Source organism: Geospiza fortis, unplaced genomic scaffold (assembly GCF_000277835.1).
Source record: "Geospiza fortis unplaced genomic scaffold, GeoFor_1.0 scaffold182, whole genome shotgun sequence".
Classification (NCBI taxonomy): domain Eukaryota; kingdom Metazoa; phylum Chordata; class Aves; order Passeriformes; family Thraupidae; genus Geospiza; species Geospiza fortis.
The window spans coordinates 736,216-754,970 of NW_005054367.1; the positions used below are offsets into that span (position 1 = coordinate 736,216).

At 43.4% G+C, this 18,755-nt stretch overlaps 1 protein-coding gene across 1 annotated transcript in view; it reads left to right on the forward strand.

Annotated features, from left to right (window-relative positions):
- CRHR2 (corticotropin releasing hormone receptor 2) overlaps positions 1–18,755 on the forward strand; it is a 108,726-nt gene that overhangs the window by 55,835 nt on the left and 34,136 nt on the right. Inside the window, 4 exon segments of the mRNA XM_005424328.2 lie at positions 5,633–5,750; positions 8,184–8,337; positions 10,973–11,033; positions 15,747–15,819. Of these exon segments, the coding sequence (XP_005424385.1) occupies positions 5,633–5,750; positions 8,184–8,337; positions 10,973–11,033; positions 15,747–15,819 (406 nt within the window).

Sequence of the window (18,755 nt, forward strand, 5' to 3'; positions counted from 1 at the left end):
TGCTCCTTCACTCGGGGCGACACACACCCTTTGCTTGTTATTTCAGGGGGATATTTCCTGCCCAAAATCAGCTCTCAGGCACAGCCAGAAGTGAGACTGCTGCATGAACTGTGTGGCTGCAGCACCAAGCACTCCTCCCAGTTTGCTCCCACAGCCCGTGGATGAGCAGTTTCTTGCTGTCCAGATCCAGGTTTTTACTGTTCCTTCACCTTGCAGCTCCCACAGGACAGGAGGAGGTGCATTTGTGAGGAAATGTCTCCTCACCCAGCCCTTGGGAGTGGGCAGACAAGGAGAGAAGAGGAACCCACACAGGCAAAGATGTTGTACTGTGAATAACAGGTTATGAGCTCTTCAATCCATCATGTGAGTGCAGTAATCCATGGTCTGATCCCAGTGAACCTAAACCACAAAAGGAGTCCAGTGACTCCTGGGAGGAGTTGGGGCCACCAGTGAGGTCATTTAATGCATTTAAATGCAGCTTCTGGATCAGGAATATCTTCTGACTGCCAGGAGCAAGGAGGTAAGAGCACGGACCAAATTGCAGTTCAACTCCCCTGTTTCCAATGCTCTTTCCCAAATAAATTTTTACTGATCCCCACAGGGACTGATTCCCAGCCTGAATGGCACACTGGTCTGGGTGAACATGGAAGTTCTTATGTCTTTATGTTCTGACCTCAATCTTTAAGTCTGTGGTCAGTGAATTGCTGCAACTTCTCTCTTTATTCCATCCATCCTCAGACCCATGCACCAGGGAAGAGCCAGCAGAAGAGTCCAGCCAAAGCTTTGAGCAGTGATTTTTGTCTGAAAAGGATTAGAGTAGGAAGGAAATAATGAATTCCTCCTCACTGGAAGCCTGTAGCCTCAGTCTGTGGTGTCTTGTGATGTGCCAGCCTTCAGGATCTCTGCGGTGGTGATTTGTGCTGCTGTTCTTGCTCCATTCAGCACACATCAAGCCTTGTAAAACAAGTGGAAATGGCATAAGTGATGTTACCTGACATGAAGAGGAATAGGAAACCTTCCATCATCGGATCCTTTGGGCTGGGGAACTCTGAATGGCTCTGTAAGTCACAATTCCTTGACAGCAGTGCTGTAATTGTGTCTGAAGCAGCAGTTCAGCACTCAGTCCCCTCAGCTCCCATTTCTCCCCCCTCTCACGTGATTCTTTCCCTCTTGAGGGGCATCTCTCTGTGCTCTCATTTCCTCCATGTTGCCACCGCCACCACCCCCAGATTGGGATATCCCCCTCCTGAGATAAGAGCAACCCCCAATTTCTTTGCTTCTGGATTTTGGGGGAGTTCATTCATGCCAACCCCTGTGCCTCCAGAAAAGCTCAGTTCACTAACTTGTAACACAGCTTAATGTGTTCTAAATTCCACCTCCTGCCAGTTGAAGAGTGATAGGAATATTCTTTTTCTGTGCTGCCTCTGAGGGCACTTATTGCTGCTCCTGGAGCACAGGTTTGGTTACTTTTCCACTGCACACAGCAAAGCCAATAATTAATCAAGGAGAAAGGAACTGTGGGGCTAATTGGCATAGAAGACTGATACCAGTGTTTAAGTTTTCAAAATGGGACAGGTCATTTTCATGACTAACAGGGGTATTTACATTTAAATTAAGGCTCATAAATTTAAGCTACTTCCTATCTACCAAGAGCCAGGAAAAGACCTGTAGAGGATAAATGACTCCTATGAGTATTCTGGTTTTTTTTCCTCAGGCTTTGAGATGAATGAGTGTGGCAAGGTCAGCTTTGTCCTTTCAGCAAACATTAGCTGTGCTGCAGGTCTCCTGTTGTTCAGCACTTTTGCTGCCCAGTTTTGGGAAATGTCCTTCATTCAGTGCTCACCTCAGACTCCAGCCTGGCTGCAGAGGTGAATTCTGTGCACAGGGTGAGCTCCTGAGCCCAGCAGAGCAGTCTTCCCTGAAAAAAAAGCCTGGAATGAGGAGACTCTTTCCTCAGCACCCCTCCAGATGCTCTACACCTGCTAAATTACAATAACTGCACCCACCAGCAGTGCCTGAAAATGAGAGAGCTTTCTCAGGGGCCTGCCAAGAGATTGTTCCCCTGTTCCAGGGGCTGCAGCCCTGCTGTTCCCTGCAGCCTCCACACACTTTATTATCCTGCAGATTCTCCCTCCCCACTGCAAACCTGACACAATTATTTCTCAAGCTTTCCCTGCCCTTGGCTGTGAATTGCATTATTGCCACGGATTTCTATGCTGGTGGTAGTTAGGAGAAAGAACAATGGGCTCTGGGCTCAATAACAAACTTTCAGTGTCCAGTTGGGACTCTTATTAAAAGAAAATAAAAGGGAAAAAAATTAAGGAGAAGTTAAAACTATTCTGTGCCTGGGGTCACATCACTGCCTGAGTTATTGGAGAAAGTCTGTGACACTTTCAGACATCTCTCAGGTTATTTTTCATGGCTCTGCTAGCCCCAAAGACAGGAAGCTTTTCAGCAGGTGAAAGGAGAGCTATTTATCATGCAAGCCACACACCCAGTGTCTCCAGAAGGGATGGGGCAGTGGTGTGAGGTTACTCATACCCAAAATATGGCTTTTGCTCAAGGCAGTGGTACAGAGAGCCAACTCTCCCTGTTCCATGAAAGCTTCAGGCTTCATTTTGGTCAATTCCAGCTGCTGGCCACATTTACACTTTATTTAATTTTACACCAGGAGCTCACCTTCCCTCAACAAACGGGGCTTTTTGAAAACAAGGAGTGTTTTGATGATTATCTGTTGAGATTGGGGGGTTTCCAACACAGACCAGACCCTCTTGCTCTGGGTCCTGCAGAGATCACTAAAAATCTGAAGGATGCAAAGTGATGGGCAAAGAATAAAAACCAGTAGGAACCAAGAAGCAGTAAGGAGCACAAAGATCATGTAGGCACTAGATAAAAACATAGAATCATAGAATTGCTCAGGTTGGAATAGAAGAGATCATCAAGCCCACTGAGTTCATCAAAGAAGACAATGTGGTTTTGATGACTGGGATCTTTCTGGCAGAAAATCTCTTTTTTATGATCCAAAAATCTACAACTCTTTATTTGATCCTGTATGCCTGTGTGTCCAGACCAATGTCCTGCTGTAAATCTTGTGGCAATAAGATTTCCTTAGCTAGATTTAGTAATGTTCCAGTTTATGGAATGATTAAACTAAAAAATATCTAAATATATCTCTACCTAAATAGATGCTTGCAGCAAGGATTTTTCCCCCCCACTCTTTTATCTTGCCTTTGCCAAGAAATACATTCAAGTGTGCCAAATCTGTTTTGTTGTTAAAGCTCTCAAAAGCAATTCATTTCATCTCAATAATTCACAGTTTGACCTGAATTTCCTTCGTTTTAGTCCCCTGCCTCCTTCTCTCCCTAGAAGCAATGTTTCAAACTCATCCTTTCATTTGCTAATCCTTGACCTGGAGGGAGTGAATAAAACACAGAGGTGAAGGGGAGCTGCAGGACATTTATGGGCAGGGAGATGCACAGAGGACAGCCCTGAGCAGGATTGTTCAGAGCCAGGGGCTCTTCTGGGGCTCAGCACGGGCAGCTTGGTTTCCTCATTTCTTTGAAAGCCAAACCCTGAACCCCAGCCTTTTGTTAAAAGTGAAGTTCTCAAAGTGAGGCAGGTCTGAGAGCAGCATTTGGGAGTTTGCAGCTTAAATAAAAGAGAAAAGGGTCTGAGCAGCTGGAGATTTGTTCTCCAGCTTAACTCATCATGAGTCACTGAGACCCTCAAACCAAATACCAATTTCATTCTGGCAGCCTGACTTGTTAAACTCAGAGGTGATTTAACATTGGCTTAGCAGGGTTATACCTCTGAGTGTCTCTCTGTAAGTGTCTCATATGTGGGAGGTCTTCTGTTGGGTTTTTTTTGCTGAATTGCTTGAAATCTCTGTGAGATTTGTGAGGCTGAAGGACACCACAGAATTGCTTCTGGCCCTAAGACTGACTCATTTAGTCCTGAGAACAATACAATCTGTGTTTTATGGTAGGAAAATTATGTTTGTTGTTAAGAAGAGTGGTTTGTTTGCCTTGCAAAAGACCTGAAGCAACAAAAAGTTGGTTTCTGGATTGTGCCTCTCTTTTTGTTGTCCCTAGGGTGAGATCAGTCCCTTCCAGCTGAGCAGCTTTGAGCCACTTTCTGTGTTTGTCCCACATTATCTGGCAGCTTCCCTGGCAAACAGAGAGCCTGATATGGCCACTGCCAAATCCCAGGAAGTTTTCTGGCTGTTTGAACCCTTGTGGAAATGATTTTCATAAATAGAGCGGTATTGTATTTGTGGGGTGCCCCGTGGCAGGGAAGGAATGATGAATCTGACTGCATGTTCTCAGAAGGCTAATTCATTATTTTATTATACTATATTATATTAAAGAATACTAAACTATACTAAAGAATACAGAAAGGATACAGACAGAAGGCTAACAAGATAATAATGAAAACTCCTGACTCTTTCCAGAGCCCTGACACAGCTTGGCCCTGACTGGCCAAAGAGTCAAAACAATTCACATGAAACCAATGAAACAATCACCTATGGATAAACAATCTCCAAACACATTCCACATGAGCAAAACACAGGAGAAGCAAATCAGATAATTATTGTTTTCCTTTTTCTCTGAGGCTTCTCAGCTTCCCAGGAGAAGAATCCTGGGCAAAGGGATTTTTCCAGAAAATATGAATGATACAGAGGGGTTTGCTTTGAGCTGAGAAAAGATCATTTAATTGAAGATTTTGTAACTGCAACACTGCAACTTGGCACTTGCCATCCTTTACCAGTTCACAAAGAATCAGAAGAGAAATGTTCTGGTCCTAAATGACTGAACCTGTCGCGAGTGACTCTGTTTTGCTTCAGTGATGCTTTATTTTCTGGCAATATCATCATACCCTGGCTGCCTCCTGGAGCCATTTCCAGCAGCAAGTATATTTCAGATGTGCCCTCTTTTGTTTTATGGCACTGTGTCCCAGCTTACTGTAGCTCATATTTTACATTGTGCTCATAATTTACATTGCACCTCAATGGAGGCTGGGGAGGGACTAAAACCAGACACAAATATTTCCTGATGAAGGAGGATGTGCAGCTCTGCCTCATTTAAGGTACAAGTTTAAGCCAGCTAAGCCCAGGATTAAAAAGCAGGCAGTTCATGCTCTCCTGTTGCATTAATTCAGATTCACACAGGTAAGCCTCTTCAAGAATTAGCCAAATGTAAACTATTCCAGCTTTGCCACTCCAGCACAAATATTTGCCACTAAATCTCCTCCTGTGAGCAACTCAGCAGCCTCCAGGGCAGCCTGATTGTTCAGAGGCTTTTCTATCAATTCCAGTGGTTCTAGAGATGGAGGGAAGGGGGGAGCAAAACTAATAACCAAGGATGAAATAACAGTTCGAATGTTTGATTTTTTTTTTCTTCCATTATATCCAAGCAGTTTCACTTGCTTGACTTGATTCAATTTTGTTGTCAAGACAAATTGTTGTCCGTGGCTGTGCAAAAACACAAACCTCTTTTTTCACAGAGTAACAGAGGGATTGCAGGGGGATAAACTGTGCAATGAACAGAATTTACCCATTTGTTCTGTATGGTTATTGATGTGTGGGTGGGTATATTCATTATATATGTTCACTTCAGTGTGTTTCCCTGCTCAGGAGTATCAGATGCCTGAGGAATATTATCCACTGGAACTTGATCACCACGTTCATCCTGAGGAATGTGATGTGGTTTCTGCTTCAAATGATAGATCACAACATCCATGAGAGCAATGAGGTGAGTGCAGGGAGGTGGCAGGGCCCTGCCTTGCAGCTCAGGGTGCTGAGTTTCTTTGTATGGATATTTCAAGGGACACTTATAACATTTATGACACTTACACCACGTGCTCAGAGAGATTTCCAGGTTTCCCTTCATTTCAGTGTCAGCTGGGCACTCATCATCCTTGATTAGCTCTTCAAATGTAAGATCTGACATCTGAACTTCAGTCCCATGCTTTGGGAAAACAAATAAGAAATCATTAGTGCCCACACGAAGAAGATGTCTGTGCATAAATCTCTATGATTACTCTTCCAGAGTTCCTTGGAGAAAATGTAAATTCTGTTAATGCAGTGTTTGCTCTGTCTGTGCTTCTGGCAGTGTCACACTCCAGAAAATGGAGTTTATGAGCTTTATGGTCAACAGTTTCATGCTGTGTGACTTGCCCTCATGATAATGCTGCAAATCTTTATTGAGATTTTTACAGTTATTTAGGAAAAATCTGTTGGAGACAGGACTCAAATACCTCTTAAAATGTGAGCACAAGGTGACAATGAAAATATAAACCTGCAAATATAAGGATGGGGCATGACATGCCCCAGTTTTCATTAACTCATCTTTTGTCTGCAGCCATTTTGGGAAAGGTGCTTCATACAAGCTTGGTGACAACTTTGTTGTGTGATTGTGGGATAAGTCAGTCAAAATAACACCACCAGGATGAATGGGAACATCATTCATTCTAGCTGTTGATGTGACTTCTTCTGTGCTGATCAGTGGAGATTAAATAACAGATACAGAAGCATCGATGTGGAAATATTTTGCATTAAGTTTATAATGCTTGCAAAAAAAATCAAGAAGGAATTGGTGAAGTTATCTGGAGCCTAATGGTGGGTACATGTGGGGATCAAGAATCCTCAGTCAAATAAACAGAAAGATGTGAACTCTATGGGCTCTGTAATTTTGTTCAATTCTATTCAATTTTAATAAATCCACAAAGGACTTGCTCAAAATTCATTTTATCCTGGTCTCTTATGAAAGTTATGCAGGAGATCACACCACGATTATTTGTATTTGTTTGTCCCAGAATCTTCCCAGTTCCTCAGCCAGTTCCTCTTAGGTCTGACACAGGAAAAATTGACAAGGAAAGGAAAGGAAAGGAAAGGAAAGGAAAGGAAAGGAAAGGAAAGGAAAGGAAAGGAAAGGAAAGGAAAGGAAAGGAAAGGAAAGGAAAGGAAAGGAAAGGAAAGGAAATTTGGTTTAAACAAATGTTTGAAAACAAAATGTTTAAGCATCTGGATTGTTTTGGGCTTTAATCCTATTTTAAGGGTGAAGCCAAATTAATTTTCAAATATTAATGAAAAGTGTTAACACATCCAAAAGATTTCTTCTTTTTTTTTCATTCAATACACAGGAGTGATCACAACTTTTGGATGGGCTGTCACTTTGACTGTGCTTCTTGCCCAGTAAATTCTTAAGCCTCAGAATTTTACTGGGCTTGGTGGTGCATCTGTTGCTCTGTTGGCTGCCTGTAGACCATCATTATTTCCTGCATATGAAGGCTAAAATAAAATTAACTGAGGGTAAGAGTTGGAAATACTTCACTAGAGTTAATTAAAAGGCTGGAGAATGGTGAGACCAAAATGACCAAAATCAGTGGTAGCAGAGAACCCAGGTAATGAGAGATGTCCTTCAGGGAATGCACTCAATATCTGCTTGGTAAGAAGGAAGTTTTCCCAGATTTAGATGAGCAGCACTGTGGAAATTACCCTCAGTTCCCTGTGATTTATTGCTGGGATGTTCCCATCTAGAGCTGTTTGTGCCTCCCACAGTTGTGCTCTCACTGCACAGCCATTCTGGGGAGAAAAAACACATTTTCTCACATTTTACAAAAAATTCCTGTTGAGGTTGTGGCAAAATTCAGAGGTGACATGTGACATTGTATGACTTACAGAATGAAGCACCAGTGGCAGGAACAGAGGGGATAAATTGGCTGGTAAAAACATGCTTTTAAAGTAGTTTTTTTTCTTTAAATAGCAGTTGTGCTCCTTCCCCTCAGTGGAAACCAAGCAAGACCATGACATTGAAACAGCTCACCTGTGGTGACATGACCTGCTCCTCTTGGAGGCTTGTTCTGGAACCTGAATTTTCCAGATTTAGATACAGCAGATCCTGCTTGTTATGGTCAAAGCCAGCCTCAGCAGAAGGTCACAGATGGATCTGTGAGTTCCTGTCAGCACTTAAATATTGTGATTCCAAGCCACAGGACAAATCTGCATCCCATGAGTGAATTCTACCATCGATTTTTTTAAGGGAATAACAACATACAGAATCTTTGAAATACCATGATTTTAAAATATATGATTGAAATACCATGAAATACCAATATATGATGAAATACCATGATTTTAAAATCATACCATACTTTTAAAATATCCTTTTCTGTTCCCTTTCCAGCCCTGGTGTCGATGTATTACCACTGTCTACAATTACTTTGTGGTGACCAACTTCTTCTGGATGTTTGTGGAAGGCTGCTACTTACACACTGCTATAGTGATGACCTACTCCACTGATAAGCTGAGGAAATGGGTCTTTCTCTTCATAGGATGGTGTAAGTGACCTTTGTGGTTAAAATGGTGCTCTGTGGTACCTGGCATTAAAGCGTTAAAGACAAAGAGAGGCAAGAATAAATATTATAAATCCCCCTGGGGTGAAATCTGGACCACTCAGTCTGAATAGACTTTTCTAAGTGAGGAGTTGTCTTGAAAAAGAGCCTCATCTGCCAGCGCCACAGCTGCTGAGGGATTTGTTCCTAGAAACAGCCTTTAGCAAAGAGTCACACATCAACTTTGGACTGTCCTTGGGGCTGCTCAAAGACTCAGCTGTGGCAAAGCTGCCTTTGGGATGCTGTGGTCAGTTATGGTTCCTGAGGTCAGAAAGGGATGTGGAAAAAACTGGGGAGATTCTCCAGCTGAAAATGTGATCAGGGATCTAAAGGACATGAGCTGTGATGTGAGGCTGAAGGAGCTGAGCTGCTTTAATCTGGCAAAGAGGAAGATGAGGAAGGATCTGTTTGGTACCAGGAGTGATCTGAAAGATAATTACAAAGATGATGGAGCCGAATTCTGCTTGGTATTAGCAGGTGTTGTAAAAAGGGACAAAACCCATAAATTGCAGACTGGGAGGTTCTGGTTCGGTGTTAAAGAAACAGAAAATGTACCAGGAGATGGTGGAACACTGAAACATGTGACTTTACAGCTATGAAACCTCTGACCTTGGGGTTATTAAAAATTTAGCCAGGCTATACCCTGGGTGAGTACTGATGGTTCTGCTCAGAGCAGGAAATTGGAGCAAACACCTTCAGAGATCCTTCCCAACCAACATCTCCATGTTTTGAACTCTGCCAGGAGATGTTTGGCAGGACAAGCCCCATGCAGGCAGTTTGTTCACTTGAATGAAAATCTGAGGTCAAACAGACGTAATGAATCTAGCAGTTTGTTTCTGCTGAAGGAAGAAAGGTGGAAAAAAGTCACCAATATTTTCTTTTGAGAAAGCAGAATGACATTTTGTTCAGAAGTGCCTCTCCCTCTCTGCAGAAGTAATTGGATTGCAGTTCTGAAGGCAGAAACAGCCTTTGAAACAAAATATGTCATTCAATCCAAAATCAGATGGGAGGAAAGAGGAGTTGTAGTAGAAAGAAAATGTTTATTTGGGGAGTTGATTCAATTTTTTCCCCAGTAGTTTTCAATTCTCTCAGCAAACTGGAAAATCAGCTGCTTACACAGCTCCCACACACCCACAGACTGCTCTGATCCCTGGTGTTTTCACTCCCTACCTCTGTCAGAATCCTCTGGGTCTCTGATTGCTAATGTAGGAGTGCTGTGAGCTGAATAAACCTTTCCAGCCACCTTGTGGGTGCATTCTGGTTCTGCTCTGCCTCCTCATACATGTTTTTTTACCAGTCTTATTCTCAAATCCCTATTCTTCACTTAACAAGGAAAAGTAAAATGTTTTGCTGTAGGAGAGAGGACATGGCTCCATTTTCCCTGTCCATTCCTCCAAGAACATGGGGAAATGAGTGCACCAGAACCTCTGAGTCCATGGTGAGCAGGATGAAACAAAACACAATTCTCTGAAGGGCACAGGAGCCACCAGGGATGGTGGGGCAGGAGATCAGAACTGCTGAGGTTCAAGATGACCCCTCAACAACTCAGCCCCTCTGTGTTGTGGTTCTCTTTCCATCTCTTCAAAGCCTCCATTTCCCACAGAATGGAAAGTGGGAAGGTTAATAAGAGACAAATTTGTGTCAGAGACAAATGCACCTCTGCTCCTCCGTGGGGGTCAGAGTCACTGGGGCTCTGTCCATGCACTCACCTCAGTGATTTCAGTGGTTTCAGAGACATCAGCCTGCACTTTGGAATGGGGGATGGAGATGGTGAGTTTGGGTTTTCCTGAGGTGAGAAGTTAAAGGGGGAATGGAGAGGGAAAAATCTCCCCTTTGAATTTCGACATCCCCTTGCCTGAGTGTGCGTCAAGAGGCCACTTCCATTTACTGTTCCTCCCTTCCAGGTGCCTCCTCCAGCAAATCTCCCTCAAACCAGCTGGAATGGAAGGCCTAACACAAACCCTTTGTAGGGAGTGCAGTGATGTCTGTAAAGTTAAAAGTAGCTGGATCCTTCAGAAAGAAAATAAAAAACAAACAAGAATTCTGATACTGCAAGATACCAAGCTATTCTTTCTCACAATCCTGTTTCATAAGGAACACTGAACTTAAAAAAAAAAAAAAAAGTGGAAAATTTTGAAATTGTGCTTCATCTAGAGATCCCAGTATGTTTACAAGCTTCTTGAAGCCTGGGAAATAAAAACCTAAACACTCACTTCCAAGTACTGACTTTAGAGATTCTGCTGTGCCAGCTGCAGGAAAATGAAAAGGGGCCAAAGCTGCCTTTAAGTCAGCCAAAATTCTTCTGGTCACTTCTATGGAAGTGCAGGTATTTATGTGTGTGTTTGTTAATATTTCTGTTAACTTTCCTTACTAAAGTTTTGTTGGGATGATTTTTTTTCATTTTTAAATTAAAAGATCTTAGCAGTTGTGATGTCTCAAGCAGACCAAGATATGACCACTGTTATTTAGAGTCTCCCATTCATTAATTCAGACTCTCCTCACACAGATCTGAATTTACTTTGGTACCATGGACACATCCATCCATCCATGATTAACTCCTAATTCTTTTTTGCTCCTGCAGGTATTCCCTGCCCAATCATCATTGCCTGGGCCATTGGCAAGCTGTATTATGAAAATGAGCAGTAAGTGATGTTAATATTTGTGTTTGTGTGGCTCTCTAAACAAATTAGGAAATTAATGCACATCCAAACCATATCCCAGGTCACATATTCCTGCTTCCCCTGGCTGTACATTTCCTTTTTCCTCAGTTTGAGGAGCTGCTCCTTGCTCAGCCATTCCCAGTCCCTGCCTGTCCTGCCTCATTTCTTACATGTGGGGTTGGAGAACTCTTGTTCCCGAAGAAAAATGTCCCTGAAGAGCTGCCAGGTCTGATCAGTTCCTCTGTCCCTAAGGACAGGTTCCCAGGGGGATCTCATCCACTGATTCTCCAAACAGCTGGAAGTTCCTCTTCTGAAATGCAGGGTCCTGACTTCGCTCCTTGCCGGAGCTTTTGTCCGTTTGTCCTGAGCCCTGGGGGAGTCATGTGCTGCTCCCAGGAGGTCACACCCAGCCAGATGGACCCAGGCAGCAAACATGGACTGGCCTGCAGCTTCCTGTGGAAACCCAGGGCACTGGGAATATTTCTCTGTCTGCTCTGGGGTGCCCTGACCCCCAGGGCAGCACTGACTCTGACCCTCATCCATGGAGAAAGTTTCCCAGACTTCAAGATAGACTGGAGTCCACAAAAGCGTGCAATAGATTATAGAGAGCAGTGTAGGTGTGTCACTTGGTGAGAAATTGAGGTTTTGGGATTTTTAGTGTGTTGTGGATGGAAGCAAGATGGAGGGCACAGGGTGTCATCCTGGGTTTCTTCTTCATGCTTCTTCTTCCTCCTTCTCCATGGGTTTGGGTGGCATTTTGTAATTGGGCAGAAAAGTCCCCATTGCAGCTCTGTGGGATCAGTTATTGGGTTAAAAGGGAAAATAATCCAGGTGTCAGTTCTTAATTGGATAGTATAGTGTTAAAAGACCTTGGAACAAGAGATTGTTGGCCATTTTGTGCCTTCTAATGAAAAGCTGCTGAACTCACAGCAGCGAGACTGTTTCACTGATAAGAAATAATGAACACTTAAGTCCAAACATAAATTACTATCTCAAGTGCCTTCAATCCAAACCCAAAGAAACCAACAACTTGTACCTCACAAGAAACCAACAAGTACCTTCACACTTCCAAGACTGTTTCAGACTGCCCAAAATTCAGGAAAAATGGAAATTTCCTCTTTCTCTGTCTGAGTATCCATTTAAGTTGTGTGGAGGTTGAGCTGGGGTTCAGGTTGTGTAGCTCATCATAGTTTAAAAGCTCAAAATAGAAAGAATGTTTAAAAAATGCTTCAGGCAACTTTCTGACTTTTTAATCTTTGTATTTAATAGAGGTCTTTAATATTAGAGATCTTTAATATCTATTAATATCAATTTAATAGCGATCTTTGCATTTAATAGAGATCATTTGCTGCACAGTGAGGCAACTACAATTGGTATTGTGGCAAATATCCTGCCTGGGGTTTATCACTTCTTTAGCAAAACATGGCAACTCTGGGAAAAAAAAAAGTGCTGTTAAATCTCAATTTAAAAAATCACCCACAAATTATTAAGAGCTATTGCAGTAATTTCATTGATGGGCATTTGTTAAGGGGAAGAACATTAGTGAGATCTAATTAACAATAGTGATAAAACCAGTGGTGGATTTGGTTATATGAAGAACTAGCAGAGATCCCTGAAGAATATTAAGTAGTGCTATTCAGCAGAAATGTGTTTTACATATCTGAGTCTTATCACAACTGTCTTCCTAAATTGTCCTCTTCAATATTCAGGGGATGATTATTTATCTTTCCAGACGTAAAAACAGGAATAAAAAGTGGTTAAATGGCTTTTATTTCACACAAATAATTGTCAGTGATTTAAGTTTCTCCTTTTGCTTTCAAAGAAATTATTTTATTGCAGAACAATGGCTTGTGTTGGATTTAAAGTAAGAGTTCAGATGATTGGCAGAAGAGTTTGCAATATCTTAGCTAAAAGTCCTAGTTGGAACAGTTAAGACTCTAAATATGAAATATTGCTAATCAGTTGCAGACATTTGTAATGTTTCTGGCAAATGACTGTCTCCTCTTGGCATTACTCACCCGATTTAATTAGAAATATTTAGATTACAGTGTAACAGATCTGGTTTATTACCTAATGAGATGAACACAGACCTAAAAAAGCTGTTGGATTTTTTTTCTCCACTGCCTACAAAGGAGCCTTGGAGCATCAATGCCCCTGGAGAGTCCTGTGTTGCAGAGTCTGTCCTTGGCCACAACCTTGTTTCCTCAGTGTGGAAATAAATCCACATTCATTCTTCACTCAGCACAACCTTGGTCTAATACTGGACTTCAGATAATAAATTTCAGCATTTTGGTCCTCAAGCTAAGCAACATTTAAATTCCAGAGAGCAACAAGAGCAGCCTTTGCCCTGGAACCTCATTTGTGCTCTACCAGCTCAGTTCCAAATCCTTTGCTGCCTTTTTCTAGCCCACTAATTTCTGCCACATGCCTCAGTCTACTTCATATTAGTCCCACTGCTAGGGCAGCCAGCTTCCCAGGAACTCTTTGCTCCTCTTAGTTCTCTGAGTTTCAGGCAATAAAAAATAGCTCTCCCAAAATACCCTTCAAAATCTGCTCTCAAATGTAGATCTTGCAGATTCTGGAGAAATTTGTTTCCTGCCCTTGGCATATCTTGTAATTTTTTTTTCATGTCTTTGCAGCTACATTAAAAAAAGTATAAATTCAAAAACACAGTTTCATTCATTTAAGGCTGCCCTGGGGATTCTTCTTGGATGATAACTTGGCTGGAGGAAGTACCTTATTCCAAGTCTTGCTCTCAAGCCCGAATTTTGGAGGATGAATTGCAAAATTATCAATTCACGTTCAGTGCACCAGGGAATAGCAGACATCTTTCACATTTCTAAAGCATTCAGAGCTCCCTCATTCATTTGGAACTTAAAGGATGTGGGAATTGAGCCAAGAAAAGGCAGATAATTGTGAGGGACTGAACTGTTGCTGATTTCAGTTGTGTACCTCAACACTCCTGTCCAGTCAGAGCATCTTGCAATGGGCAAGCAGCTCCTCCTGTTTTAGCAAACACCACATTTTGGAGAGGGGCTTTGAGGGCGTGGTGTGATCCACAAGGATCCCATCTGAACCAGAGCTTTCCTGGTCCCAGTTCATTTCCCCTGGTCTTGTGAGGATGTGTCTTACAGACTCCAACCTCTTTGAGGCAACCCATTACATCTTGCTGCTAGTAAAAGTGCAAATGTGGCTCTGTGGTCTTTCTGGCCCAGGAATTATCCCTGTTTCCATGGCTTCAGTGGCACTAAATTATCAGTTTTACAAAAAAAGCATGGGGAAGGCACAGCTTTTGCTGTATAGATTTGTTATGGGGTATCCATGACAGGGAAGAAAACTCTCAGACCTCTGAACTCCAAAATCTACTTCCTAAGGGATCTGGAGCTCCAATGATCTCAACCTTAAGGAATTATGAATGCAAAGCTGTCTTAGCTTGGTGGAATCCTGGATGCAGACCCCATGGCTGTATCTGTAAAACTGAATTAGCTGGGCCTGGATTAATTCCTAGGGCTCGACTTCCAAATACCATGGAATAATTCACACCCCTACAATTAAATCTTCTTGGCCTCCAAAATCGGGGGAGCTGCAGTTTGTGGACTATTGGGAATGTCCTCTGGCTCCTGCTAGCTCCAGATTTGTTCCCCAGGAATAGTTTTGGCCGTGGTTAGTTTTTGGCCTGGACCAAAACTACCCCAAGGAAAAGGGAATGGTGTGAGCTCAGACCAGAGCCCAGTCTCTCATTCATTTACCAACACAAACAGAGCAGATTTATTATTCTCAGGGAAGAGGATGAAGTGAGTGTCAGTGTGGGTTGCTGTGAAATCACAGGATTCTTTTGTTGTGTAACACAGCAGGGAGAAAAACACTTGGGATTAGTGGAAGTCAGGCAGAGCTGGGTCACGTGTGACACATCCAGGCTCTCCTCTGCTCTGGGGCTCGCCTGTGATTTCTCTTCACCTGAGTCCATTTCCCAGCCTGTTCTGGGCCATCCCAGACAGTTTGGAAAGGAATGTTGGAGCAGGACTTTGGTGGCTTCAGATGATGGCTCTGCTCTGTCTGCTGGCTCTGGTGGCCATGGAACCTACGGTTGGAAAAGGCCTCTCAGACCGGGGAGCCCAGCCAGTCACCAACACTGCCAGGTCCTCCACTAACCCTGTCCCCAGGTGCCACATCTACATGGTTTTTGAGTGCTTCCAGAGTCCCCTGTGGTCCCCAGATTCGTTCAAAGCCAATGAGATGACTCCTTATCCATTCAGTGCTTTATTTAGACAGCATTTCTATGCAACTTGAGACATTGCTTTAATTAACAGCCCTTACTTTGTGCAATGTGTCTCTGGGCACTGTAATGGATAACAGGGGTTTTTTTCTCTTACACAAAAGACTTCTTTAATCCCTTTCTCAGACATCTCCTGCATCCTTTTTACAGCAGGTTCTTATATTTTTTATAAATATTTACATAGGCAATTGCCAAACATAGAGGGAACATGAGTGTTCTGATGGAAGGGAAAGTGGGGCTCAGATCTGTGTCCAACCACAGGTGATGTGCAGCAGAAAACTCCATTACTTGCTGATTATTTATATATAAACAGTGCAGTGAGCAAAGGAACACCTGTCTATAGTGTCCTTCATATTGCAGTCTAAAAGAAGTGAATTTACCTTTACAAATTGCTTTCTTACTTGTTTTGTTTTTCACAGGTGCTGGTTTGGAAAAGAGCCAGGGAAATATATTGACTACATCTACCAAGGGCCAGTGATTCTTGTTCTCCTGGTAAGTGTTTGTGTGGGTGGGAGGACACTGCCATCTCCCACTGAGAGAAAATTTGATCTGTCATGTTCCACATCTGCTTTTATGAAAAATAGGACGCAAACAAGGCCAAACATCTTCAGGTGCTCTCTGAAGCGGCCCCAGCAAATAACACTGCAAGAATTGAAGTGATTTGGTTTTGGCTGTTACTTTGGGTTTGCGCAATTCTTTCCTCCTCCCTCTGCAGTGCTGTTTGCCTTTGTACAAGGTTTTGAGAGGTAGAAAGGAAAAATGTTCAAAAGCCAGGGAGTGCATTACAATATCTGCTCATCACCTGGGGCTCCTGACAACTACAGCAATTCTGTCACACACATTATTTAGAAAAAGTAACAGTCATGGTCAGGAATTGCATCTTGCACAATCAGCTCCATTTTCTCCAGCACCAGCACTGCTGTGTGTTTGTTTCTGGATTTCCTGTTGTGAAGTTTCCTTCCCAGTGCTGCCCACGCTTACCAGGCTGTTTATCTGTTTACCCAACACTCCGTCTCTTGTGCCAACCAAGATTAGGCAGAGGGAGAAGGGAGCTCATTCATAACCCATTTTGAGCCTTCAGCTGAAGCACAGTGGTGCTTTCCCAGAAAAAAAAACAAACCTGAGTGGGGATGGAAAGTATTAGTTAGCTGTTAGTAAAGACAAAGCTGAAAAAAAGGATTCTGCTCTTGCAGGCAGATGAACCAACAGTGAATTCCCAGGGCTCAGTGGGTTCCCCCTCCTAGGGAACCAAGGTGCCTTGGTTTGGAAAGACAGGTGTCTGCTTAAGGAAGGCAGAAGCCTCCTCTGAAATGGAAAATGTAAACCCCCTCCCTCTGAATTGTTATAATTTTGGAATTAAGGGGCTCTGAGGCAAAGATATGGGAGTAGGAATAACAGTTCTTTACTAGGAAAATTAAAAATAAAAATGCAGTAGTACAAAAAAGAAAACAAACCACTGCCAGAGTCAGACCGTGCCCTGTCCCCCCTGTGTGTCAGGGGTGGCACAGCCCCATCCCATGGGGGCTCAGCCCTCCTGCAGTGCCAGCTGTGCTGCTGCTGCAGCAGGGATCCTGCACAAGGGGGGAGTTTTCCTCTGCAGCTCCAGGGCTGCTGCAGTTGGGCCTGGGCTCCCTCTGGCAATGCAGGGCAGCAGAAAGCTGCTCCTCTGGCAATGCAGGGGGCAAAGGCTGCTGTGCTGCGCCAGGCTCAGATTGGATCCAGGTAGGAATGCTTGGCTCCTCCCCTGGGCGCAGCATCTCCCCATGGGATGCTGGAATTGGATCAGCCCTGCAGGGACACTCAGTGGCCATGGACAGCAGAGATCTCCTGGAGGGAGGGTTGGCTGTGGGAGAGATAAAGAAAACTGCCCCATGAACAGGAGAGAACTGCCCCACCTCTGACAGATGGGGATAGAATACACACTTATCTTACAACCCAGGACACAAGGTTTGCTGTAGCTGTCCCTTATGTCACTCCAGCCCCCACAGGGAAGGTGCCAATGCTCCTGAAGAGGCACCACTGCCAGCTTTCTCAGGGCTAAGGAGCCTCATGTTCTCACCTTGTCAGTGCCCTGTTCATGGGATTCAGTGTGAAAAACATTTCTGTGCTGCCCAGCAGCTGATCTGAGTGTGTGTCCTGAGAGCAGGAGAGTTCATTTCTGTTGTTAAGATTAACAATCTTAACAATCTTTTCTGTGTTAATTGTTAAGATACAGCAAAAAGATCACCTTAAAAGAGGAAAAAACTCCCCATAATAGAATATACTTTTATGTAAAAAATTGTTTTCTTTATGTTGTAAGAAGAGAAATAGCAATGGGTGTGATATACAGAATATAAATTGTGTTGCTGAGGGAGCCATCACAAAACCAGAAAGAGCCTCACAGTAAATTGACCTCATTGATACAGAGATTCCCTCACAAATAAATCCTATTTAGACAACACAAGGTGGGAGATTTGTGATGCTTGGAGCATTTGGGTTTCACATCATTGCCTGGCAATCTGTGACTCTGAATTTTCTATAACCCCTTTAGTCCACAGGATCTGTGAAATCATTGGGTAGCACCTCTGACAGATACCATAGAGTCATGAAAATGGCTTCTTTCTCCCCAGAACAGCACTGTAAATATTTAAAGACCCCAGAGAGATCCAGAAGATGGAGGTATGGTTGAGGGCTGCCATTTTGTGTACAGATCATTATATCTGCCTCTAGTTTGGAGCAGCCTTGAGCCCCCTCTGAACTGGGCCAGTGATGAAGAGCCCAGAGCTGACACTGAACTGAACCTTCCTGCCTTGGTCTGCCTGCACTTGGGCCCTAATTGAAACACTAATGAGGTAACAGCAGTAATTGCACTGTGGGGTGGAAAGGAGCTGATTCAATTTAAGGGCAAGCCCTTCCTCCCCTCACTTTAGGGTTATTCCCCTCAGAGAGCACTGCTGGGGCAGGAAAGCATCCCTCTGCAAACAAAATCTAAACTGCAAATCTGAAACCTCCTGTTACAGCACGATCCTGATTCCTAAAATCTGCTCCCCTGCTTTTTTTTTTTTTTTTTTTTATTTGAACTGTCAGTTCATTTTTGGAGTGTTTCTAATTAAAACCCACAAGCCCACGGTGTCTTAGAGCCACTTGACATGCTCACTTGTTTGATCTTTATGTGAATAAATTAAAACTGGAGGTAATGACTGAAGCATCACTTGCTGTTATTGGAGTCCGTGACCCTTTCAAGGATGCTGTGAAAAGTGCTGGATGAAGAGCACTGGAATTTGACATGTGCCATGTACCCGGGGCAGCACAGTCAGACATCACTGCCCTCAGATGGGATTTTGTCTCTGCCTCTGCACAAAGTGCTGCCTTCCTCTTCCCTCCAGTGAGCAGTGCCCACCACAAGTGGAAAACACAGGGATTTCAGAAAGAGGACAGTTCTGAGACAT